The 27,652-nt window shown below is 43.3% G+C and overlaps 1 protein-coding gene across 2 annotated transcripts in view; it reads right to left on the bottom strand.

Annotated features, from left to right (window-relative positions):
• Window positions 1-27,652, bottom strand: part of LOC311247327 (E3 ubiquitin-protein ligase AMFR-like) — a 99,924-nt gene that overhangs the window by 33,578 nt on the left and 38,694 nt on the right. For both annotated transcript variants that reach the window (XM_084337688.1, XM_084337689.1), the window contains exons 5-7: window positions 12,234-12,386; window positions 8,072-8,112; window positions 1,913-2,045 (exon numbers count right to left, since the gene is read on the bottom strand). In XM_084337688.1, coding sequence (XP_084193814.1) covers window positions 1,913-2,045; window positions 8,072-8,112; window positions 12,234-12,386 — 327 coding nt within the window. The remainder of the gene's footprint in view (window positions 1-1,912; window positions 2,046-8,071; window positions 8,113-12,233; window positions 12,387-27,652) is intronic.

The raw sequence follows: 27,652 nt of genomic DNA, 5'->3' as shown, positions 1-27,652 counted from the left end.
TATGACCTCTGCCAGTGGGTCTTGGACTTCCTGACGGGCAGACCCCAGGTGGTAAGAGCAGGCAACTGCACCTCCTCATCCATCACGCTCAACATAGGGGCCCCCCAGGGCTGTGTTCTGAGCCCCCTCCTCTACTCCCTGTACACACATGACTGCGTAGCACAGCGGAACAACAACACAATCATCAAATTTGCTGATGACACAGTAGTGGTGGGCCTGATCTCTGCCAACGACGAGAGGGCCTACCTGGAAGAGTTAGAGAATCTGTCACAGTGGTGTCAGGAGAACTGCCTCTCCCTGAACGTCAGCGAAACAAAAGAGATGATTGTGGACTTCAGGAGGTCGGGGGTCAAGGACTACAGCCCCCTCAGCATCGACGGGGCACCGGTTGAGAGAGTGAACAGTTTCAAGTACCTCGGAGCCCACATATCCGAGGATTTGACATGGACCACACACATTGACAGTGTTGTGAAGAAGGCACGACAACGCCTCTACTTCCTCAGGCGCCTAAGGAAGTTCCAAGTCAGTCAGAAGATCCTTAGGAACTTCTACTCATGTACAATAGAGAGCATCCTGACTGGCAACATCACCTCCTGGTTTGGGAATAGCACTGCACAAGACCGTAGCAGACTACAAAGAGTGACACGTTCAGCGGAACGCACAATTGGAGGGGGGCTTCCCACCCTCCAGAACATTTACAACAAGCGGTGCAGGGGGAAGGCTAAGAGAATTATTAAGGACTCGAGCCACCCGAACAACTGCCTCTTTGAACTGCTGCGGTCAGGCAAGCGATACCGGAGTCTTAAGGCGAGCACAGAAAGACTCAGAAGAAGCTTCTATCCCCAGGCCATCAGGCTGCTAAACGAACAATAAACACTATGCAACAACCATCAAATGCACACAGCACACACACCCACACACTCACTTAAACAAACAACACACTGCAGCACCCACTCTCCACACTTTAGATCACACAAACACACTTTATATTTATTGATAAAGGATTTGCACTACAACTCGTACACCTACTGTAAATTGTACCTAAATTGCACCTCATCCCATTTCTGCCTTGCACTATATAGTATTGTATATTAGTACACTGCATAGTATTGTATATTATATGGTAACTCAGTTACGTCTATTCTGCATCGAACATTGTACATATGTCTATACTGAACACTGTGACCTCATTTTTTTTACTTCTAATTTACATGCTATACTATGTTATTTTATTTCACACTTATCTTGTCTTGCACAGTCTCTGGAGCGTAACAGTAAGAAGCATTTTGTATAAAAGTATTCTGTACTTCTGTATGACAACTATTAAAGAAACTTGAAACTTGATATTTGTCTAGTCTAGTGTGTTCATTAGATGGGTGAAATCCTCTTTCAGTGCCTCTGTGCCTGTTTTCGTAGGCAGTTAGCCTCTGGTATGCGTGCCATTAGCGTTAGCCACGCTTCTAGGCCTCTTTTCTTTTGGAAAGAAGGATAAAAAAATAAATAGAAATTAAAAATAAATATATATATATATTTTTTTATTATATTCGACTAAGAGGTTGGCCAGTCGACTACGGCTCCTTTCGACCGATTAGTAGACTAATCGACTAATAGGGGTCAGCCCTACCGGTTTCCCAGATGAGATGTTTCTGTGTGTCTCACCAGCATGTGGATGTTTCTGTGTCTCACCAGCATGTGGATGTTTCTGTGTCTCACCAGCATGTGGATGTTTCTGTGTCTCACCAGCATGTGGATGTTTCTATGTGTCTCACCAGCATGTGGATGTTTCTATGTGTCTCACCAGCATGTGGATGTTTCTGTGTGTCTCACCAGCATGTGGATGTTTCTATGTGTCTCACCAGCATGTGGATGTTTCTGTGTCTCACCAGCATGGGGATGTTTCTATGTGTCTCACCAGCATGTGGATGTGGTGCGCGAGGTCCAGAAACAGCATGGCCAGCTCCATGATGAAGTCAGTGTAGTAGACATATGTTCCCTTACTCTCCCAAGTGCCCGGGTGGTTCAGGTCCCACAGGTGAATGGAATACCTGGTGAGGGAGAGAGAAACAAAGAGAGAGGAAGAGACAGAGAGGGAGGGAGAGAGACAGAGAGGGAGAGCGAGAGACAGGGAGGGAGAGAGACAGAGAGGGAGAGCGAGAGAGAGAGGCATAGCTCTTTAGAGGAACATCCCAGGTATTTTCAACCTCAACCCTATTTTTTCCCATCATCTCACAACTTAACAATTGACATCAATCTAAATATTGTCAACTGAAAAATGCAAAAGTAAGTTACGTTCACCTGGGCTTGAGTTTGCTGTCCACCAATGGTGACAACTGTGCAACTCTAAACAGTCAAAGAATGTCACAAAAAACTATAGATATGTCCTTTCATAGTCATGACATATTAGGCTGCTTTTGAAAAACATTTCTGAAAAGCGTCCTCTCCAGGGACAATATAGTAAATGAGAATGTATTCTTCAGGGATTGGACTTGTTGAACATGGAATGGGCAGATTGCCTATTTAAAGACATTGATGAGGGCCTGGATGGCCACTGGGACACTGTCCTTAGGTTCATTAACACTATGGCGTCCGTCATATATATATACGTGTTTTTGAAAAAGAGCGTTGTGGACCAGAGCCACGTATATACTCGTGGCAAGTTGTTATTGTTTTATTCCATATTTATAACGCTTCTTAGGTACCCGATCCACTAGCAGGATCTTTTCACATATTTGCTTTTCGAAACATGCAGTACCGGCCAGACCCACTTAGGGGCGCCATCGCTCCACTGCAGTATCATTATGTGGATTTAAAAAAAAAAATGCTTTTACAGTTCTGTGGGCGGATCATAGATCCTTGATTCCAAAAGAAGACCCTCCATCTTGGATCAGCTTGCAGAGCGTTTTTTTCAGCGTGGAATAATGGGATTTATGATTAGCCAATGTGCATATCGATCTACCAGAATCCGATGACGGGTGAGGAAATGCTGCCGGCGATCACATGGCCTGACGGTAGGATAATATTACCCCAAATTACAGCTGGATTGGACATTGTTTTATAACGTAACGTGATCGATCAATGAAAATGCTATATTGAACGCACACTGTATTGCTAATCAATAATAGTAATCGGCGTTCCCCGCCGCCCCCATTTCATCCATAGATGCTCTGTAATAGTCCGGATGCTACGCAGTTTGTTTTATTTCATTCGTATATATACAGCAGAAATGGCGTTTGATATAACGGCGCCAACGTTTAGCCTTTTTTGCAGCCTCCTGCAGAAAAGCCTAGACTAAAAGCGCGATATACCTTATATTCACGACGCTATAAAATGACAACCAACCGATGGATTTTTATTTTCTTTAAGCCATTATGAAGGCACGGTTTATGCACTCAAGTGACAATGAGAATGGACAGATAGCAATACTATAAATGATAATAAAGCTCTTAGAAAGTACATCGGTTTGTTTACAATCCGCTGTCCTCTGAGGCCTAAATCGCCGCGCCCCGCCGGTCGCCATAGTGTTAATAGGTCATGATGTAATGTAAATACCTTGTTGTTTGTATGTAGGTCCCTTAATTGATCATATTGCAATGTAATTAGAGTGTAAATGCTGCCAGTTTGCATTTGTCGAATGTTACAGGTTTATGGGCGTCTCAAATCTCGTTGTTGGCCGCCATGCGTTGAGTGCCAATGACGAGAAATCTCGTTATTTAATCATCATTTCTTTTATTAGCAATATCCATTCATTTTTCATCCATCCAGCCTCACGTTATCATTGGGACTGGCTCTGAGCTCGAAAAGGGCAAATACCGCCCCCTATCATCTCCCGGATGGTATTGCACCCATTGGAATGGAGTCGATTGGAATGCATCAGAAAAAAAAACTCCGGGCTCCACATTTTACTTCTGAGGCATGTAACCTGAGACTATTGCATCCACTGAAGGCACTGGAAGACGCGTCGATTAATAATAAAAAAAAAAAAACTATACTCGTATTCAAAACGGTATAAAACGGAAATGTACTGATGAAAAAACAATCTGTTGGGGAGCTCCAGTAGCTCACCGCATATCTCGGCGCTATTTCTGCGTCGGGGAAAAGCGTGCTGCGTCACGGATCTGGTGGACTCCGAGTTTGATTCCCGGACCCGCCGTCATTTGCCAGAATGTCTTCCCCTGATCTATATCCCATTTCACCCTGTATCTGTCGGTCATGCTTGACCAGAAAAGCGATAAACGCTAAAAAATAAAGTTTAAAAAAAATAAAAAACAATCTGTTTCGTACATGTTGACTGCAAGCAAGTCATTGATAAGCGACGAGCATATTAGACACATAGCCATAATTTAAGATATAGTTTATGTGTTCGCAAATGTGCTCGTCCTCTCATTGATTAGAGTGGTGGCACTCAAGCGATAAATCGCGCAGTCTCCGGCCTCCCTGCTGGCAACCAATGTGTTTTTTATTTTATTATTATCTTTTTCCCCCTCCTTTTTTCCAATTTTTCTCCCATCCCACTGTTAGTCGTTATGCCAATTCCCAACCCCCTTCCTGGTTGTTGCGCACCCCCCCCCCCCCCCCCCCCCCCCCTACTGTTGGTCCGGGAGGCCGGAGACTGTCACATGTTTTCCTCCGACACATGTGCAGCCAGCCGGCAGCCAGCCTGGCAGCGCAGATTCTCACCGGGAGTGTAACGTGTGGAAGGTCACACTACCTTTCTCCAGATCCTACCCTCGCTGTGCAGGCGCCCCGACCGAACTGTAGGGGTCGCTGTCCACAATGCCCAGGACCCACCCACGGCTTCCCTCCCCCTAACTCAGCCAAACGAGTTAGTATAGCGATCAGCCCAAGCCAAGGCAATGCTGACTCTCCGGGAGTCGAGACCGCAGCCTCTTGCATTGGTGACAAGCACAATCTCCGCTACGCCACCTGACCGCCTGGCAACAAATGTGTTAATAATTCATTTATTTTGCATAGCGCTTTTCAATTACCCAAAGTCCCCCCATTGGTATATTATAGGGCAGTGTAAAAGTGCAGGAAACTACGGAAGCGTATTGCTGCCACACCAGAAACAGAAAAAAATATCCGTATCACGTTATAACGTGATAACTTCATGTTTTAAGATAAAAGTTTCACGTTATAACGTGATAACTTCTTGTTTTAACATAAAACGTTTCACGTTATAACGTGAAAATCATGTTTGAATAAGGAAACGATGTGCGCCGTCTGCATGATTTCTTTTCGTAGCCGTAGTTTGCGAAGACGCTCTCTGATCGGCTAGCCCGCGTACAGCGAAGACCCTCTCTGATTGGTTTAGCTCCGACGGGCTCTGGGATAGAAATGTCCGCCTTGTACACCCACGATTGTTCACACATTACATATATTCTCCTAAAATACATTTTTTTTTTATCCACTTTTTCTCCCATTTTTCTATATTTTCTCCCATCCCAATTTCGTATCATCCAATTCAACCCTCCCCTGTCACGGACGCTGTTTCTTGCCTCCCACAAGCCGGCTGCAATGTGGACTAAGGCCCCGTTTAGACGAGCGTTTTGTGAACAGAAACCGCAAAAGTCATCTTGCGGTTTCACTTTTAATTTTACGTTTAGACGAGCGTTTTGGGATGGAATTCTGCGTGCAGACGACGCTGTAACGACTCGAGACGACGGAGCCCCACTGTCACACGATTGGCGCATATGTCACATGACGTGCTGTGAAGACCCGCCCTACTCTGCCTCTGATTCGCAGACTGTGGATGGGGAATGTGATTGCACCAAAGCAGAGTCACTCACAGACAGTGGGTCCACTCACGCCGCGGGACAGATTCTTGTGTATTTAACCCTTTCACTGCCACACGACAGCCGGTTGTGTGATAGTAAAGGGTTAACCTTCTGTCGTGTGGCAGTGAAAGGGTTAAAAGTACTGCCAATGTAGCCTTCAGGTGATCTCCGTTGATATAAGTCAGACATACTTGCTTTGTTTACGTCTCGGCTACTGGCGCATACCTGCTACCTGTGACGTAAGCAGTACGCGCGACCAGAGCCGTGACAACCCTTTCGTCATCGTTTTATCAGATTTATACGTTTTAACAGTTTAGACGAGAGCGCAAAGCTTTTGCGTTTCTAGGAATTCCACCCTGGAAGGTAGTCTCACTTTTTTGCGGTTTCACCCCGTAAAAACGCTGTTTCCGTATAAACGAAAGGCACATCCGAAAAAATATTTTTGCGGATTCACCTGCTAGCGTTTCCGTCTAAACGGGGCCTAAGTCATACATAGCACAAGTCCCCTCCGGTACTTGAGGTAACACCTGCGCAGCTCGATCTCTCAGTGGCGAGGAGTAACGCGTGGGAGGCTCACGCTGCCCCCGACACTTTCTGATTCTACTGCGCAGGCGCACCAACCGACCTGTAGGAGTCGCTGTCCACAACGCCCGATCCCCACCCATCAGTTTCCCACCCCCTAATATGGCCAATGTGTATTAGTATGAACGACCAGCTAAACTGAAAGCAAATGTGGAGCGCTGGGCTCGAACTGACGAGCCCAGCGTCTCCAGCATTTCGTGGCGAGCGCCTTGCCCACTACACCACGTAGCCGCCGCTTCCTAGAATACATATTTATGGACCACCAGCCCTGATTCCAAACTCTAAGCATAACCCACTTCGAAAGAGGGCCAAAGCACCACTTTGAAGCAGAGAATAGTGTAATGTTCTGGGGTTTTGTGTGTCACTGTTAGCTGGGGGTGTGTTTCCCCCCGGGCGAGATAGGAGGTGGCACCGGAAGTTATGTGGTTGTCGTGGAATATACGTGGAAGCAGGTAGCCGAGTGTACATCACAAGCGAAGTATTGACCTGTATGTAATGATATCACTGGAATTAAACAACCCCAAAGAAGCATAAACCCCTCCTCATTCTTCCTAACAATAAGGGTATGACAGAAGTTATTAAGTAACAAGAATTAAATACAAAGAGAAAATAAAAAGTGGCATTAAGAAATATGCACACACCCACACAGTTGACACATTGAAATAAAGAATCAAACAAAAAAGATAATAACAAAACAACTTAAAATCAAAACTCAAGAATCAAACAAGAAAAGATAAAGAAAATAATGGACACTATAATACAGACAAATACCGTAAAACAAGAGCCATGCTATTTCCTAACTAACCATCCCTTTAGTTGTTTTTTTAAAGCACCCTTTGTTAGAGTTAGACCTTTTAACAGACCGGGTCATTTGTTCCACAGAGTGGCAGCTCTATACAAAACTGTCCACCCAGTTGGAGGTACAGCGATGACCATGTGACCTCGTGCTACCTGTCTGGTGGAGTGACTGTCACCTTGTGTTACCAGTCTGGTGGAGAGACTCCGTCTATTGCAGATATATGAGATCTTTGAGTTTAAGCAATTTGGCTTCGCCGTAGTGCAAGTAGAGCAGGAGATTATTTAGTAATCTATCCTCGACTTTTAGCCCTGACAGATCCTGATGCATGCCATCAAAGCTCGATCCTGGATGAACAGTGAAGAGTGAGACGTGCAGCTTTGTTCTGGATGAACAGTGAAGAGTGAGACGTGCAGCTTTGTTCTGGATGAACAGTGAAGAGTGAGACGTGCAGCTTTGTTCTGGATGAACAGTGAAGAGTGAGACGTGCAGCTTTGTTCTGGATGAACAGTGAAGAGTGAGACGTGCAGCTTTGTTCTGGATGAACAGTGAAGAGTGAGACGTGCAGCTTTGTTCTGCACAAGTTACAGTTTGTACAGATTTCTTTTTAGTAGAACTTGACCAAACTACTGAGCAATAGTCAAGATGAGACAAAACTCGTGATTGTATAACCTGTTTGATATGATATGAGTGATCAGTCAGGAAGTAGGAACGTCTCCTGATAACAGACACAGCTCTATCCATTTTAGCTACAATCCTATTTATATGATTTGACCAGGTCAACCGTTCATCCAGGGTGACACCCAAAAGTAGAGCATCATGAACTTGCTCCAGTGCAATACTCTTCATGGAAAGCAACAGTAGCAATTTACTCCTCAAAACACAATTAGAACCAGGTGGGTGGTTGTTTTTAACTTACCGCATGATGACATGCCCGGTGCGTACGGTCACCAGCAGACACTGGAGTGGAGAGAAGAGACAACAATTAATCAACGCACACACAGGTGGATATGATGTAACTTGTTATATGATGCAACTGGCTACCAACTTTCAGCAATTGCCAAAAGACTAGAGACACTTTAACAAGACCACATGATAACACAGGCAAGACGGACCCAAGGTTCAATGAGACCACATGATAACACAGGCAAGACAGACCCAAGGTTCAACGAGACCACATGATAACACAGGCAAGACAGACCCAAGGTTCAATGAGACCACATGATAACACAGGCAAGACAGACCCAAGGTTCAACAAGACCACATGATAACACAGGCAAGACGGACCCAAGGTTCAATGAGACCACATGATAACACAGGCAAGACAGACCCAAGGTTCAACAAGACCACATGATAACACAGGCAATACAGACCCAAGGTTCAACAAGACTACATGATAACACAGGCAATACAGACCCAAGGTTCAATGAGACCACATGATAACACAGGCAAGACAGACCCAAGGTTCAATGAGACCACATGATAACACAGGCAAGACAGACCCAAGGTTCAATGAGACCACATGATAACACAGGCAAGACAGACCCAAGGTTCAATGAGACCACATGATAACACAGGCAAGACAGACCCAAGGTTCAATGAGACCACATGATAACACAGGCAAGACGGACCCAAGGTTCAATGAGACCACATGATAACACAGGCAAGACAGACCCAAGGTTCAATGAGACCACATGATAACACAGGCAAGACGGACCCAAGGTTCAATGAGACCACATGATAACACAGGCAAGACAGACCCAAGGTTCAATGAGACCACATGATAACTAGGGATGCACGATAATTATCGGGCCGATATCAGCAATTATGACGTCATCCCGATAACGTTATTGATAGCTCCGATAATATATAATAAATTTTTTGGTTAAAAGAAATCCGTTGTGGGTGGATTGGGATGAAGGGCGCTTGTTTTTATTATAGCCTCCTCCCGTTTTGCCAGTACTGTGGTACGACTGATAGCGTGTGGTTTAGGAAGAGGGAGTTTTTCACAAATCCAGCGCTCCCTTTCTTGGCTGTGACGTAGTCAGGTGACATTCAGACTGAGGCAAGATAGTAAAAAAAAGATGGCGGCATCGTCGGACTTTTTCAAAGTTTCAGAGGAAAACAGTTTGCTTGCTATTTGTAACAAATGCAGAAGTTCCACGAGGAGGGAAAGGGGCAACAAGCTATAACACATCCAACATAATAAGTCACCTGAAACATCACCACCGCTACAATGGTGTATTAAAATCCGACGACGCCGAGCAGCTAAAGGCTAAGCTAATCCAAAACCAGCTGCCGGCGGGACATTTACTGAGGACCAGCACAAAGTGTGGATATTATGATTTAACAAATCTATCTGTCCAGGACGATGACAACATTATTGCAGGTAAGCAGGCAGCCTAGCCGTTTCTAACTACTAACGTTATCACGCTAGCTTGGATGCTAACTAACGTAATTAAGCTTGTCATGATTCATGGTGAGCTGTTTGTGTTATAACGAGACAACAAATTAATGAATGAATGAAAACTTTATTTAACAGATTGCAGAATGGGTACAATACAGTACAGCTCAATATAGGGCTGGGCGATATGGCCAAAAACGTTATCGCGATAAAATTATAAAATTATTTTCATATAACTCGATATCGATAATTATCGTCGATATAATGTCTGTCAAGTTTAATTAACGTCTTATGCCCGGCGCCGATGGACGGGCTATTAATAGACTTGTTTTGCTGCTGCGAATGTCTCGAGAGTCGAGTTGATGTCGTCATCAGTCCGCGCACGTTAGCAGTTAGCCAGAGCAAGCGGAGTATCTCATGACAATGTACTAAATATGACCATAAAATACTCTGTTCCGCCCCAATACATTGCAATGACGTCCACCGTATACCCCACACTACTATAACAGTTACCCTCAGAATTCAAAACACACACCAACTCGGCAGGTAAACTGTAAAATAGCGCCGTGCAAGCTAATTATCCTAGCCAGCCTCGTTTCCAAGCGATGTATTCCATGACAATGTACTAAATATGACCATAAAATACTCTGTTCAGCCCCAATACATTGCAACGACGTCCACCGTATACCCCACACTACTATAACAGTTACCCTCAGAATTCAAAACACACACCAACTCGGCAGGTAAACTGTAAAATAGCGCCGTGCAAGCTAATTATCCTAGCCAGCCTCGTTTCCAAGCGATGTATTCCATGACAATGTACTAAATATGACCATAAAATACTCTGTTCAGCCCCAATACATTGCAACAACGTCCACCGTATACCCCACACTACTATAACAGTTACCCTCAGAATTCAAAACACACACCAACTCGGCAGGTAAACTGTAAAATAGCGCCGTGCAAGCTAATTAGCCTAGCCAGCCTTGTTTACTGAGTCCTACCTCCGGGTCTCCTTCCGCTGTCGGCCATCTCCTTCACTGATTGGTTGTTAGTGCGTGTGCTCATATCCAGGCTTGGAAAATTGATATATCGAAACTTTGCGACCACGTTTCATGTTTATTTCGAGGAAATAATTTATCGCGATAGTTATCGTTATCGTTTTATCGCCCAGCCCTAGCTCAATACATTTGTTAAGGGGATGCAGACCAGAGAAAGACTTTCGTCTTGTTTACACCAGCGTCCCCCATTTTCAATTCATCATAACATAATGACATACATGACATACAGATAGACAGTACTGCCTACATCTATACATGACATACCAGATTTGCAAATACAGTACCGTTTACGATACGAAAAGAGTCCAGAAAAGAGAGTATATACATTTGACGTATTATTATTGTATTGTGATATGTTTTGTTTCATGTTAAAAAAAAATATAAAAGTTTTTTGATCATTTTTTTTTTAAATAATACAATAAATATCGGTTATCGGTATCGGCCTTGAGGAGCAGAAAGTTATCGGTATCGGGGTCAAAAAATCTATATCGTGCACCCCTAATGATAACACAGGAAAACAGACCAAAGGTTCAATGAGGCCACACGATACACAGGCAAACAGACCCAAGAAGGTTCAATGAGGCCACACGATACACAGGCAAGACAGACCCAAGGTTCAATGAGACCACATGATAACACAGGCGAGACAGACCCAAGGTTCAATGAGACCACATGATAACACAGGCAAGACAGACCCAAGGTTCAACAAGACTACATGATAACACAGGCAAGACAGACCCAAGGTTCAACAAGACTACATGATAACACAGGCGAGACAGACCCAAGGTTCAATGAGACCACATGATAACACAGGCAAGACAGACCCAAGGTTCAATGAGACCACATGATAACACAGGCAAGACAGACCCAAGGTTCAATGAGACCACATGATAACACAGGCAAGACAGACCCAAGGTTCAATGAGACCACATACGTTAACACAGGCAAGACAGACCCAAGGTTCAACAAGACTACATGATAACACAGGCAAGACAGACCCAAGGTTCAATGAGACCACATACGTTAACACAGGCAAGACAGACCCAAGGTTCAACAAGACCACATGATAACACAGGCGAGACAGACCCAAGGTTCAACAAGACCACATGATAACACAGGGAAGACAGACCCAAGGTTCAACAAGACTACATGATAACACAGGCAAGACAGACCCAAGGTTCAACAAGACTACATGATAACACAGGCAAGACGGACCCAAGGTTCAACAAAAAAATTGAACACATCTGAAGTGCGTAGGGCTACCATAAAGCATCTTAAACCTTTTAAAATGCATGGGCCTGACCAAAAGCTTGTATGTACGATGTACTAGCCAATAAAGCATATTTCTGCACCCACTGCTTAGTACAGAATGCACTTTATAAATAAAATATCAGCATTAACAATTCTGTATATTGGAAGTGTTGGTTGAGCTGTCGAACCTCCACATCAGTTAAATTGTACTTATACTATATTATATTATTAACAGTATTTATTATTTTTGTTCCTGAATAACAAAATACATTATTTATATATAAAGAAAATATATTAAAAAATAAAGGAAATGCTGGTAAAAACCAGATGGGTAGCTTTGGGTCATGCCTGCCTCTCTCGCTCACCTCTGCAGCCATGAAGGAGAGGGTGTGAGCTCCGTGGGCGGCACCCAGCAGGCCGCACACCACGGCCAGGCCACAGCAGCCCAGCAGGAGGGAGACCAGCAGCGACAGCACCCGCACGTGGCTGCTCAAGGGAGTGGTGGGCGAAAAGGAGAGCTAGGGAGAAAACACAAAAACACTTTTAAATAAAAGAAAGAGGTTAACACATGGATCAAGGCTGAAGAGCAATGGGTAATTAAAGACTGTTCTTCCTATAACACCCACTTGTTACCTAGAATTAGCATTGCAGGTCCCCAGCTGTAATATGTAATGCTATACTTAGGGATGTCCGATATTATCGGCCGACCGATATTATCGGCCGATATCGGCAGTAAAATGTGATATCGGAAAATATCGGTAAAAAAAAAAAAAAAAAACAATAACAATTTTTTTTTTTTTACATTTATTTAACCTTTATTTACCCAGGCAAGCAAGTAAGAACCAATTCTTATTTTATTTATTGTCAAAAGTATGCATGTTGGTTTAATTCAACAACAAGAGACAAGATGTAATGTTAATTTTTACTTTTTTAATGATCATATTTTGCACAGATAATGCTACATTTAGAAAGCCTTTTGAATGCATCCAGTGAAATTATTAGTTACCTGAAATTATTCAGTTTTTTTGGGGGGAAACCCTGCATATATCGGTATCGGTTGATATCGGTATCGGTATCGGTATCGAAATTAAGAGTTGGACAATATCGGAATATCGGTATCGGTAAAAAAGCCAATATCGAGCATCCCTAGCTATACTACAGTGTTTCCCCTGAACATTTTTTATTTGTGCATGCGCATGTGCCGCCGGAATCCATATTAGCGCACACTGCCGGAGAAATAACTTATTATTGTTCTAGATAGGTTATTCATGTTCATGGAGTCATGATGTTTTGGTGCGTCTGCTGCGCCGACACTAGCAGTGCTCTGGAGGCCCAGGTAGCTGACACTAGAAGTGCTCTGGAGGCCCAGGTAGCTGACACTAGAAGTGCTCTGGAGGCCCAGGTAGCTGACACTAGAAGTGTTCTGGAGGCCCAGGTAGCTGACACTAGAAGTGCTCTGGAGGCCCAGGTAGCTGACACTAGAAGTGCTCTGGAGGCCCAGGTAGCTGACACTAGAAGTGCTCTGGAGGCCCAGGTAGCTGACACTAGAAGTGCTCTGGAGGCCCAGGTAGCTGACACTAGAAGTGCTCTGGAGGCCCAGGTAGCTGACACTAGAAGTGCTCTGGAGGCCCAGGTAGCTGACACTAGAAGTGCTCTGGAGGCCCAGGTAGCTGACACTAGAAGTGCTCTGGAGGCCCAGGTAGCTGACACTAGAAGTGCTCTGGAGGCCCAGGTAGCTGACACTAGAAGTGCTCTGGAGGCCCAGGTAGCTGACACTAGAAGTGCTCTGGAGGCCCAGGTAGCTGACACTAGAAGTGCTCTGGAGGCCCAGGTAGCTGACACTAGAAGTGCTCTGGAGGCCCAGGTAGCTGCATGTTTGTACACTGCAAAAAATTAAATCTTAGCAAGTGAAAATATCTTGTATTTGGTACAATAAGTCCAATATTGAGTAGAATTATCTTGAATTATCTCATTTACATTTTATTCCACTGGCAGATAATTTTGCTTATTTCTTTCTTGATTTTGGTCAATTTAATCTTGTTTTAAGAACATGTTAATCTTGTTTTCTTAAAAACAGTGTAGTTGTAATCAGGGTAAATGTCAGAGTAAATGTCAAGATTAATGACATGCCTCAACACTTAAGAAAATGTACACTATTTGTATTGAACATAGATAGATGATTTAATAGATAATATACGATTTTGAGACGGTACCCATACTTTCACTTAAGTATAATTTCTGTGTACTTTTTACACCCCTGCCTGTAAATACGGAATCAATCACTAGACAATAAGTGGGGTGAGATTTGTGGCAAGTCAAATAACAAATCTGATTACAAATTACTAGGGCTGACCACGACTAGTCGACTAATCAATCAAAAGGAGCCGTAGTCGACTGCCAACCTCTTAGTCGAATGCACACAAAAAAATATTTATTTTATTTATTTTATTTTTATTTTTTTATTATTTTTTAAACAAACATATAAACAAACATGACAACACACGATAAGATATACAAGAGTGTTTCAGCGTCAACGGCGATTAAAGGGTTAACAGTGCACATCCAATGAAATCACCATTTAGTTAAATGTCTTATACATGATATACCCCTAATACCGGCTATCTAATACCCTACACACATATGCTCTAGCTCGTACCCCCCCCTCCCAGATCCATCCATTATCCCTCAAGTTTCAAGTTTCTTTAATAGTTGTCATACAGAAGTACAGAATACTTTTATACAAAATGCTTCTTACTGTTACGCTCCAGAGACTGTGCTAGACAAGATAAGTATCAAATAATATAGTATAGCATGTAAATTAGAAGTAGAAAATGAGGTCACAGTGTTCAGTATAGACATATGTACAATGTTCGATGCAGAATAGACGTAACTGAGTTACCATATAATATACAATATACTATGCAGTGTACTAATATACAATACTATATAGTGCAAAGCAGAAATGGGATGAGGTACAATTTAGGTACAATTTACAGTAAGGTGTACGAGTTGTAGTGCAATCCTTTATCAATAAATATAAAGTGTGGGGAGTGGGTGCTACAGTGTTACAGTTACAGTGCTACAGTACAGCTCCTAACCAGATACTACCATTATATGCTAGCTTTTATTCTCTCCACCACTTCTAACCACATTGTCATTTTGGATTCATTGAGACCCAAAATTCTTGCTGTAGATATTTCTTGATAAATCACATCGAGATATGTAAGAATCCAGACCTTCCGGCACATTTTTTCCGGTTGAAACCATCGTGATGCTATCAGCTTTTTAGCCACTGTGATACCCGATAAAACCAATCTCTTTAGCTGTGGATGTACTGCACACTCAAAAACATCATTCAGCAGTAATACAGAGGGGTGTACAGGTATATTCAGAGTTAAGAGATTTGATAATTGCTGGGTCACTTCTTTCCAGAATATCTTAACTGGTGGGCAGTCCCAGTACATGTGCATAAATGTCCCCTCGTCCCCATTTGTACATAAGGAGCATTTGGAGTCTTGTTTAAGACCCATTGTGTTCAGTCTTATAGGAGTCAAGTATGTCCTGTGAATATAGTTAAGATTGATTTGTTGATGGTCCGGGTTCCTTGATGTAAATCGAACATTTGCCCAGGCTTCTTGCCAATCAAAATCTGTTTCCAGGTCTGGTATATCCCTCCTCCAGACTGAGTCTAGGTGGAGGATTTCATACAAGGACGTTAGTAATTGATGATAAAAATCTGATACAAAACCTCTCGATGTCTCTCTTTCATAGAAGAATTTGTGGTATCTGTGGTGTACAATTGGTATCCTTAATGGAACACCGTGAGCCTTCAAACATAACAATAACTGTGCGTAAAAATAATATGTGGAACCTGTGAGATACATTTTTTTGTGTATTTCCTCATAACTACAAAAACCCTGTTTGTTGAAAACATCTCCTAATGTGTGTATGCCCTGCTTTTCCCATCTAGGGAATCTTATAGGTCGTTTTACAATCAGGAGTGCATTGTTATTGAATAAGGGAGTATGATTATGCCATTTATGTGGGTTAGAATATTTTTTTTGTGTTTCACGCCATATCCGAGTAATAATGGGGCCAAATTTCAGTTCGCATTGCTTAATTGATAATTTGGTGTATACTATGTCCTGCAGTCTATGTGGTGCTACTATATTTACTTCTAAATTTCTCCAGGATACTGATGCTTGGGGATCGAACCAGGTTGTCAGTGGTCTTAAAGTGTACGCCTTAAAATAGTGGAGAAAATCTGGAAATGCCATACCTCCGTCGGCTTTGTTTCTCTGTGCGGTGGATCTTTTTATACGTGGTGGTTTGTTATTCCAAATAAATTTGTATGCGGAAGAGTGACATTTTTTCCAGTAACCATCTGGAGGGGGTAACGGTAGCATTGAGCTGATGAAGTTGATTCTAGGTAAGACATCCATCTTAACTATTGAAACCCGTGCCTGTACTGAGTTTTTAAGTTTTGACCACCTGTCAAAGTCGTATTTTATTTTATTTTGGATTTGTATGTAATTGTGCTTCACCGTTTGGCTTATGGTAGGGAATACTTCAACTCCCAGACATCTAAAGTGTTTAACCATTGGTATTTCTTCCAAAAGCAAAGAGGCCTATAAGTCAGGGTTTCCGTTAGAAAAAATTGTTGCCGGTCTCCGTGACCTGCAAGATTTCAACTACCGGACAAATGAGATTAATTCCGGTCATAGTTTATTGAGCTTTAAAAAAATTGATAGGCAGGCTATATAAAGAATGTCATCCTCAAGGCATGTAGATTTATAATATTATTACTTAAAACTAGGCTACTTTTGCGTATACAGTCATTAATATATTCCAAATAAAATAAGTCCCTCGATACTCCGTCTCCGTGCTGCTGCTGACTTGAAATAAAATAGACCGCGTATGTGGCAGTCGGTCCCACACTAAACAGCAGTCTGTTATAATCACATTTTTATGAGCTAACGAATTCCGTTATATTGGACATTTGTATTAATTATATCAAGCGAAGAACTGAGAAAGCAGAGAGACTGCAACATTATCGTGGTTTGCGTGACTACTCTCTCCACCTCAATGTCACGCGGTCGAAAAGGGCGCTTGTCTATTGGACAGTGGAAATGTGTGTGTGGCTGCGATCCTGTGTGTGCGCGCGCGCGTGTGTGTGTGTCTGGGTGTGTACTGCGGAGCCCAGATCAGCGGAGCCGAGTTTTGACATGGCATTGATCCATTGTTCTATTGAAGCACATTACCACCATCCTCTCTCGCTAAACAACTTGTAGACCACGGTGTTTTTATGAGTGCCCACAAGTAGCCGTTTTAATAATATAATAAGCCGCGCGCCTCGGTAATAATAATAAGCCGCGTTTTTTCTTCCTTCTTCCCAAGATGCACAGACATAGATAGATAGATAGATAGATAGATAGATAGAGAGATAGAGAGATAGATAGATAGATAGATAGATAGAGAGATTAGATGCAGTGTGCTTGTTTTGCAGTGAGTGCTGCGAGCAGTGGTAATAATAATCACTTCCTATATTTGGTTCGCGTTTGGTCCGATGAAGCGAACCGAGACCTATGTTTTTAAAGCTCTCGCTGACAACGTCGTTGTCATTATTAGAAGCAACGAGGAAACAAATGTAATGATCGTTTCGTTCATCGCATAGGCTATTTAATTTTAGCCTATTTTAATACAATTCAAATAATCAAATTGTGCTTAGACTCAGGGAATTATTTTCACCGGACATTAAGACCGGAGAAATTAAATATGTCGGACTTCAAGAGATTTTGCCGGACAAATACCGGTAATTACCGGCTAACGGAAACGCTGCTATAAGTGTGGCTAACGCTAATGGCGTGCATAGGCTAAAATGGCACAGAGGCACTGAAAGAGGATTTCACCTGTCTAATGAACACACTAGACAAATATCAAGATGTATCCATCTGGTGGACCAATTGCAAGCTTTCGCAGAGGACACGAAGCCTTCAGCCGACTCCTTCAGACATTAAGCACCCCCACAGCCCAAATGTAATGATAAAAAAAAAAAAAAAAAAAAATATTAATATTTTAAAGAGAACGAAAGAGAGAACGAGAGAGAGAACGAGAGAGAGAACGAGCAAGCGAGAGAGAGAGAGAGAGATGTCCCCGACACACACGCAGTCAAGTTTGTGTATGCGTGTGTCCCCGACGAGGGAGAGAGATGGCGTACACACACTTCTGCAGTCCCTCCGGCCATCCCTCTCTCTCTCTCCTCGCTCGCCTGTCAAACCCTGTTTGAGGAAGTGTCGGGTTACACTATGCCTACGTCGCCGACACACACGCAGTCAAGTTTGTGTGTGTGTGTCCCCGACGAGGGAGAGAGATGGCGCACACCCATTTACACACACTTCTGCAGTCCCTCCCGCCGTCCCTCTCTCTCCATCTCTCTATCGCTCTCTCTCTCCCTCTCGCTGTTCTCTGCCTGTCAAACCCCGTTTGAGGAAGTGTCGGGTTACAATGAAAATGAAAATTGTGGGCGGGCATTGGCTCCAGCCACAGAGCCAATCGGATCACAATCAGCTCCACCAGCGCCTCGTTACGTCACCTTGCGAGTCAAATCAGAATTACCTAATTAAATGGAGGAAATTGTCGCAACTGAATGAGAGCAATCCGCCAAATATGGTATTTAGAGACACAGACCCATTGATACCAACTCCTATTACTATATAACAATGCTAAACACTGAAAAGCCATTTATAATGCATGTCCCCTTTAATACAATTTTCATTCAATCAATCACCTGCGCGGGTGGTGCTGAAATCCTGTGTGGTGAGCACACCTGCAGCCTCTGTGCCATTTGTCGTAACCTTTGTCTATAATAACTTCACACAAGGCCCAAACTAAAGAATTGCTAAATTTACTACATCAAATGTGATCAGGCACCTGAAAACGCACCCGGATAGAATTGGGTTCTTTCTCCCGATTTCTAGCTTTGGGAAAGAGTGGTTCACAAATACTGACTCAACCGTCCTGGGGCACAGGAGGAACATATGTCAATTATTTAAATAGGTGGTATTTCCCTGGACAGTGTGCAGAGAGGTCTAAAAATCTTCTACCGGTGTAGTTGTCATTCTCCAACACTTCAGGTGTGCAACTGTGCATACGGTTTCTATTATGAGCATAATGTACTAACGATGTATAGCAGGGGTGTCAAACTCATTTTCACAGAGGGCCACATCAGCATTATGGTTGCCCTCAAAGGGCCAAAGACCGTATAAATGTTAATGTAATGTAAAATAAATGTAGCTACTCATTTACATATTGTTAAACATGTTGTTTCTGTATTTATTACTTATTCAAGTTATACATATTGCATATTCATTTGCATAGATGTAAAAATATATGTTAGCTTATGTTATTTTAACAAATAATTTTTGTTTATCAGAGCCCCATATTACTCCATCAATCAATGATCAAACCATTCAAGTAAATAACAAAGAAGAATATCATCAAATACAAGCTATGACATTAAGTTTGTTCAAAACCTAGGGCGGCTACGTGGCGTAGTGGGCAAGGCGCTCGCCACGAATGCGGAGACGCTGGGCTCGCCTGTTCGAGCCCAGCGCTCCACATTGCTTTCAGTTTAGCTGGTCGTTCATACTAATACACATTGGCCGTATTAGGGGGTGGGAAACTGATGGGTGGGGATCGGGCGTTGTGGACAGCGACTCCTACAGGTCGGTTGGTGCGCCTGCGCAGTAGAATCAGGAAGTGTCGGGGGCAGCGTGAGCCTCCCACGCGTTACTCCTCGCCACTGAGAGATCGAGCTGCGCAGGTGAAAAGATGCGACTGCTGTTACCTCAAGTACCGGAGGGGACTTGTGCCATGTATGACTTAGTCCACATTGCAGCCGGCTTGTGGGAGGCAAGAAACAGCGTTCGTGACAGGGGAGGGTTGAATTGGATGATACGAAATTGGGATGGGAGAAAATATAGAAAATGGGAGAAAAAGTGGATAAAGGTTGTTCAAAACCTTTGTGTCACAGTCAAGAGGGGCAGAACTAACAACTGTGAGCTGCAAAGAACACGTGGGACAGATGTAGCAGATGTTACAAAAAATAAAAGGCTGCACACAACCTTGCAGAGGCCATACATCCAACTAATGGAAGATAGTTTAATTAACTTTAATTAACAGATTGCAGAATGGGTACAGTACAGTACAGCTCAATACACACAATTGTTAAGGGGATGCAGACCAGAGAAAGACTTTCGACTTGTTTACATCAGGGTCCCCCATTTTCAATTCGTAATGAAATTGCTATTATGTGTCTGCTAGAGCCATATGAAATCAGTTTTATTTTTTTCCAAATTCCATTATATTTTTTTCCAAATTCCGTTTTTCCGTTTTAATATTTCAGGATTCTGTATTTTGCTTTGTACGCTCATTTTACCATCATAAATAGTGTCTAATAAGTGGGAATGAATACATTTCCACAATTTAATAAGAGATAACAGTCCATTTAATAGGGCTGTCTTAAATACTTCGAAGCTTCGTTCGATGGGCATGGGATTCGAATATGAAAATAAAATTCGATTATTAAAAAATAAATAAAAGATTATATATATTTTTGCTAAATCAACTCTGCCTCTCTTTGTTAACTACAACAAGCAATGCTGTTTGTTATTTAAGATGAGGTCGGACTCGGCACTGACTTTTCATAAAGCCTCAAATGACGGCTTACAATATTTCATGAAAGCAAAGTGTTTTGTTTGTCTAAGATTTAAAAAGGTTTAAACTTTACAGCACTGACAAAGTTGAACAAAGTGCTGTACAAGTCCCACAACATATATATATATTTTTTTTATAGTTGATTCCATTTTTATTGCTCAATACCGCGATTCCGTTCGCGATTCCGTGATCGCGGATTCCATATAGCTCTAGTGTTTGCATGAACACACAACTGTAACTGTACTAAAAAATAACAAAATAAGGGTTGTCTCAGTTCACAACTATATTGGTCAAGTTTTGGGTGGGACTTGTTTGCGTCCCTACAGCTTATTCAATTAAGCGAGATGCTCGGTTATGTCACACAGCCAGTTTGCATCGGACAGTTCAGACAATATTTCTTCAACCCTTTGTTACCTATTCTGCCTGGATCTCTTTTGTATTTTGGGCTGTAAAAATGGTCAAAGAATGTCTGAGGAGTAAGTGCTTTTGGCTTTTTTCCTTTGTTACTTCATCAATACCTCAGATGTTCAACATACATGTATGTGTAAGAATGTGTAATAACTAAGGCTGTCAAAGTTAAAGCTTTATTAACGCATTAACCCACAATTATTTTAACGCCGCTATTTTTTAACCCAAGATTAATGTAAAAAAAAAATTTATTTTATTATTTTTTTACCAGAGCTCTTGGGGGGCACATCAAATGACGTGGCGGGCCACATTTGGCCCGCGAGTCATGAGTTTGACACCTATGATGTATAGGATTGGGAGCAGTGGGAAATCAACCAACTAGGGATGCCCCGATCACGTTTTTGCCACCGATACCGATCACCGATCGTCTATGAGCCATATCGGCCGATACACTGCCGATACTGATCGTTTTTGGTTTTATAATTATTATTTATTGCCGGAGCCTCTGTTGACACGGGTCTGGGAGGGGGAGGGGGAGGAGGGGGAGGGGCAGTGCGCTGCAGCAGCTGTGTGCCTGAGAGAGAAGTCAGCGAGTGAGAACTCCGCTGAGAATTGGATCATGTTTTTCTATCGGTTTTCACGATCGGCGAAAATAAGGCATTATGGGAATTCACCGATCTCATATTTATACTGAATATCGGCCGATACCAATCGCTGGCCGATCGGTCGGGGCATCCCTACAACCAACCAAATGTTTATCATCTCAAGTAGACATTTCAGAGATGCCCAGGGCTTAGCTGCTCCACCTACAGCTGTCATTAGCCACGACTAAAAACCAGTGGAACAGGATTGGAATCTGTGATGTCCTCAAGATGAAGTTTTACATGAGAGTAGCGTGGGGTAGATAGAGACAGAGACAGCAGTGGATATGCATTACACATTAATTATGTTCCGACAGTTGTGGACAAAATGACTCAGATTGCACAGTGTATGTACATATGGACTGATTCACAGACATGTACACACGTGTAAGACACACGTGATGCACAAAACACACAGTACGGTTGGACAGGCTACACAACAAAAACATTAAAGGTAGGATCTGTAATGCCATCAAACAGTGACCTCTAGGAGAGAGAAAAAAAAGTCCCACTTGGTATTGCACTTTGTTTAAATGTTTTTGTTTTGGTCCGGTGTGTGGGTTGGAGTTTAGTAACTTTTTATACTGCAAGTGTGAATTTCTCCAGACCTCTCTTGGCGCAGCCTGCGGTGTGGTCAGCAGTAGTGACCCCTCTCCCATCCCCACTCAACTCCAACCCACACACCAGACCCATCACAAGGGTGTTGGTGCAGTCTGTGTAACAGTGACCTGTCAGACTAGTGCTGTGTAGCAGTGACCTGTCAGACTAGTGCTGTGTAGCAGTGACCTGTCAGACTAGTACAGGCTGTGTAACAGTGACCTGTCAGACTAGTACAGGCTGTGTAACAGTGACCTGACAGACTAGTACAGGCTGTGTAACAGTGACCTGTCAGACTAGTGCAGGCTGTGTAACAGTGACCTGACAGACTAGTACAGGCTGTGTAACAGTGACCTGTCAGACTAGTACAGGCTGTGTAACAGTGACCTGTCAGACTAGTGCTGTGTAACAGTGACCTGTCAGACTAGTGCAGGCTGTGTAACAGTGACCTGTCAGACTAGTGCTGTGTAACAGTGACCTGTCAGACTAGTGCAGGCTGTGTAACAGTGACCTGTCAGACTAGTGCAGGCTGTGTAACAGTGACCTGACAGACTAGTGCAGGCTGTGTAACAGTGACCTGTCAGACTAGTACAGCTGTGTAACAGTGACCTGTCAGACTAGTGCAGGCTGTGTAACAGTGACCTGTCAGACTAGTGCAGGCTGTGTAACAGTGACCTGTCAGACTAGTACAGGCTGTGTAACAGTGACCTGTCAGACTAGTGCAGGCTGTGTAACAGTGACCTGACAGACTAGTACAGGCTGTGTAACAGTGACCTGTCAGACTAGTACAGGCTGTGTAACAGTGACCTGTCAGACTAGTGCTGTGTAACAGTGACCTGACAGACTAGTACAGGCTGTGTAACAGTGACCTGTCAGACTAGTACAGGCTGTGTAACAGTGACCTGTCAGACTAGTGCAGGCTGTGTAACAGTGACCTGTCAGACTAGTGATGTGTAACAGTGACCTGTCAGACTAGTGCAGGCTGTGTAACAGTGACCTGTCAGACTAGTGCTGTGTAACAGTGACCTGACAGACTAGTACAGGCTGTGTAACAGTGACCTGACAGACTAGTACAGGCTGTGTAACAGTGACCTGTCAGACTAGTACAGTAGTGCAGGCTGTGTAACAGTGACCTGTCAGACTAGTGCAGGCTGTGTAACAGTGACCTGTCAGACTAGTACAGGCTGTGTAACAGTGACCTGTCAGACTAGTACAGGCTGTGTAACAGTGACCTGTCAGACTAGTACAGGCTGTGTAACAGTGACCTGTCAGACTAGTGCAGGCTGTGTAACAGTGACCTGACAGACTAGTACAGGCTGTGTAACAGTGACCTGTCAGACTAGTACAGGCTGTGTAACAGTGACCTGACAGACTAGTGCAGGCTGTGTAACAGTGACCTGACAGACTAGTACAGGCTGTGTAACAGTGACCTGACAGACTAGTGCAGGCTGTGTAACAGTGACCTGACAGACTAGTGCAGGCTGTGTAACAGTGACCTGACAGACTAGTGCAGGCTGTGTAACAGTGACCTGTCAGACTAGTGCAGGCTGTGTAACAGTGACCTGTCAGACTAGTGCAGGCTGTGTAACAGTGACCTGTCAGACTAGTGCAGGCTGTGTAACAGTGACCTGTCAGACTAGTACAGGCTGTGTAACAGTGACCTGTCAGACTAGTGCAGGCTGTGTAACAGTGACCTGTCAGACTAGTGCAGGCTGTGTAACAGTGACCTGTCAGACTAGTGCAGGCTGTGTAACAGTGACCTGTCAGACTAGTACAGTAGTGCAGGCTGTGTAACAGTGACCTGTCAGACTAGTGCAGGCTGTGTAACAGTGACCTGTCAGACTAGTGCAGGCTGTGTAACAGTGACCTGTCAGACTAGTACAGGCTGTGTAACAGTGACCCATTACCCTTGCCACTACATCACAGATAAGACACAAACCTGACACCCATTCAAAATAAAAAAATTTGCAAGATGATTAAATCTGATATTTTGTTTTGCCCAACATGCATTGTTGTGAAGGGCCAGATTAAACTGAGAATTTACCTTTATTGTTTGATATACTTTGTATATTATTTATATATATACACGGAATATCCCTTTACCTGCGTTCAGACCAGAGTAATATTCGCTCTCCTATTGGACAGCACCCCCAGGCGCCAGCGCGCAAGCCCCCAACGGCAAGTTCAAAGACAACTGCAGGCATGTCAGAACATGCCCGGAGTCAGCGTAGTAATACGAGACAAGGACTGAGGTTGGGACTAGATATTCACTTAAGTATAAATACGGCGCAGGTGTAAACAGCAGCAGTTCGTCTAAGTAGCTGTTTCATCAAGTTCGGTGAAACAGTGAAGTGAGCAACCTTGCGTCTAAACAGAGCATTGAGAACCGCGTGCGAATAGAATGGTAAAAGTGTCAGAGTTTAATGAAGTAACGTTGAGTTCGACTTAATCTAATGTGAAGTAAATAGTCGATCATTTATTGTATATCGTGCGGCCACAGTTCGTTCGTGTGTAGCATTACCCAGCGGTTCGTCGTGTCTTTAGCTAGTGTACTTATCCAGGCTGTGTGGCCTAAATACGTCGCCCACACCCGAGGAGTCCTAGGCGGAGAACCGTTGGACATGTACACAGGAGAATTTCCACTATCGTTTGGGATTCAACCTCGTGAGGATTACAACTCGGGCCTGCCTCGTGGACGGGGCTGGCTAGCTGTCATCAATGCTGTCGGGCATTTGGATTACAATTATTGCTTTTGCTGCTGATCAAGGGAGTTTACAAGGACCGACTCCTGTATCTGGAGTCTCTTTATTCCTCATTGAATCAGACGGAGTACCCGAACATTCCTCTACCCTCCAGGCCTTTACACCCCGGAGGGAACCCATTGTCTCCAGTCGGTACCAGTGTTGCCCTATATAATTGCTACTATACAACAGGTGGCGTCAGCTTAGACCCATCGTAGGATTCCTGCTATTCTTAGTGACTTATGCTCTTGACTGACTTTACGTATATTCTTCGCCATACAAGCGCAACCCTAATTCTCATTCTGTAACCTAACGTTGCCTAATAATAATAAATTACCCTCGAATACTATTTCTGTGTCAATGCCGTGTTCTTGTGGGTGTTCACCATCTATATTTGATGTACTGTCTGGCCAGTAATTAAAGTACATAACTAGCAGTGGTTTAATCTATCACAATCTTTAATACAGTCAGGGTTTTGTAACCCCTCAGTTACATGCATCATGATTTCATTTAATACATGGTAATGTGACTGAAACAGTATCCGCAGCCTAACATGCATGTAGAGGGTACTATTAATAGGGCTAGAGTGGGGGTCAGAGTCAGTCACTCCCAGCCAGTGGACTCATAAACATTACCACAGTGCCATAACAGTGAGAGGAAGTAAACCATGGCCACGGTCATATTTACTTTGTAGTCTAATGTTAAAACAAGGACAAGCATCATAGTGGGTGATTTAGAGGTAGCTACATATTGAAGAGAGGTTCCACAGTGGGTGATTTAGAGGTACATATTGAAGACGGAGGTTCCATAGTGGGTTATTTAGAGGTACATATTGACTGCATATTTTTCTTTTGGTCCACATTTTTCTCCTATTTTTCTCCCATCCCAATTTCGCTGTGCCAATTCTCCCCTCCCCTGTCTTGAACGTTGCTCGCATATGCGCCCCACTGGCCGGCTGTAGGGAGGATAGAAGCCTTGCATCACGTGTCCCCTCCGATACACGAGGAGGCAGCCTGTCACATCTTTTCACCTGCCAGCGCGGACTCTCATTGGTGAGGTGTAACGTGTGGGAGGCTCACACTACCCCCGCCATTTCCTGTCTCTGCTGTGCAGGCGTCCCCCAACCGACCTGTAGGAGTCGCTGTCCACAACGTCCAGATTACCACCCATCGACTTCCACCCGCTAACTCTGCCAATTGAGTTAGTATGACGGCCGGCCCAAGCCGGAGGCAACGCCGACAGCCGGATTCGAACCCGGTCTCTCTTGCGTTGGTGACGAGCACAATGTCCGCTGCACCACCCAGCCGCCTGATTTAGACTACATATTAAAGAGAGGTTCCATAGTGGAGTGAAACATGGTGCACAACACATGTTGGTAGATTCCCTTAAATTCATTTATATAGCACTTGTATCCAATGCGCTTTACTATTTTGTTCCTCACATTCACCCATTCAATCACACATTCACACACCAACGGCAGAGGCAACCATGCAAAGTGGCGACCTTAGGGGTTAAGTGTCTTGCTCAAGGACACTTCCACACGCTGCCCGGGAGAAGTGGGAATCGAACTGGAATTTGTCACAGGCTTTCTTGAACTCCATCTCGAAAGCAGTCAGAAAAGAAGAGGCTGGATTAACATGTTAAACCCTAGCCATATTTTCAGAAGATTCGCCTAAAAGTACATACAAGTCATTTGTAAATGAAGAATTGCTCCACAACTACAAGGTCCATTTGCATGTTCTTGGTATCTATAGGGACATCTATGGACCTCAGGGAATGTATTCCCAGTGTCAGATATATTGTGTCTGTTACTATGTTTGAGTAAATTGTAATGAACCAAAAGGTATTATTATAAATTGTTATTCGTTTTTCTGCCCCATCTTTGACGGTGAATAACACCATGCTAAAAAAGATCAAAAGCCAAAAGATGCCACTGAGCTCATTCAGCAATTTATTGAGAACAAATATAGTAATAAACTAAGCAAATGAACAAAGGGCAGATCATTTACATGTTTTTTTGTAGATACAGTACTGAATTTTGCCATCCGGACACAATGCAATGCAATATGAAATATGAATATAGAATATAGGCCTATAAATGGCTCTATTATGGTTGGTTGTGTAATACCTCTATCTAAAGGCACAGATCTCCTCTGTCGGATTCCAGTGTTAAATCTGGATGTAGTACCACCAGGCGCCCGGTAGAGGGCAGCAAATACCGTGAATTAAATCTACGGTAAATACAGTTATGGATTATAGTCTGGATTATGACGACAGTTGCGTAGAAAATTACCGTATTGAGTCATGTTTTTTTCTCAGACGTTCACAGAAAGGTATTTTATGGCAATAACGTTGAGGTTTGTTCAACCCGTGAGATATAAAAACAACATTCCAGTCAATGCTTGTAAAAAAATTAATTGTTTGCCTTCTTTTGTCGACGGCTGGTGTGAGCTAGGGTGCCGCAGAGAGCTGCCAGGGGTGCCTTGAGATTTAAAAAAAATAAAAATAAAAAATTATTCTTTTTGGATTACAGAAAATTATCACTAAAGTGATATCTGTTGCAGCTGCACTGTTTTCCATGAAAATACTATATTTGGATAAGTTTGACCATTTCTCAAAATCTGAAAATCATTATTTAATAAAACACAGAAAAGGATCACCATTACTCTGGATAGAAAAAAC

This window comes from Notolepis coatsorum (assembly GCF_963971535.1).
Source record: "Notolepis coatsorum genome assembly, chromosome: 20".
Taxonomy (NCBI): Eukaryota; Metazoa; Chordata; class Actinopteri; order Aulopiformes; family Paralepididae; genus Notolepis; species Notolepis coatsorum.
The sequence above is the reverse complement of the archived record's forward strand: the minus strand, read 5'-3'. Positions and strand labels throughout refer to the sequence as shown.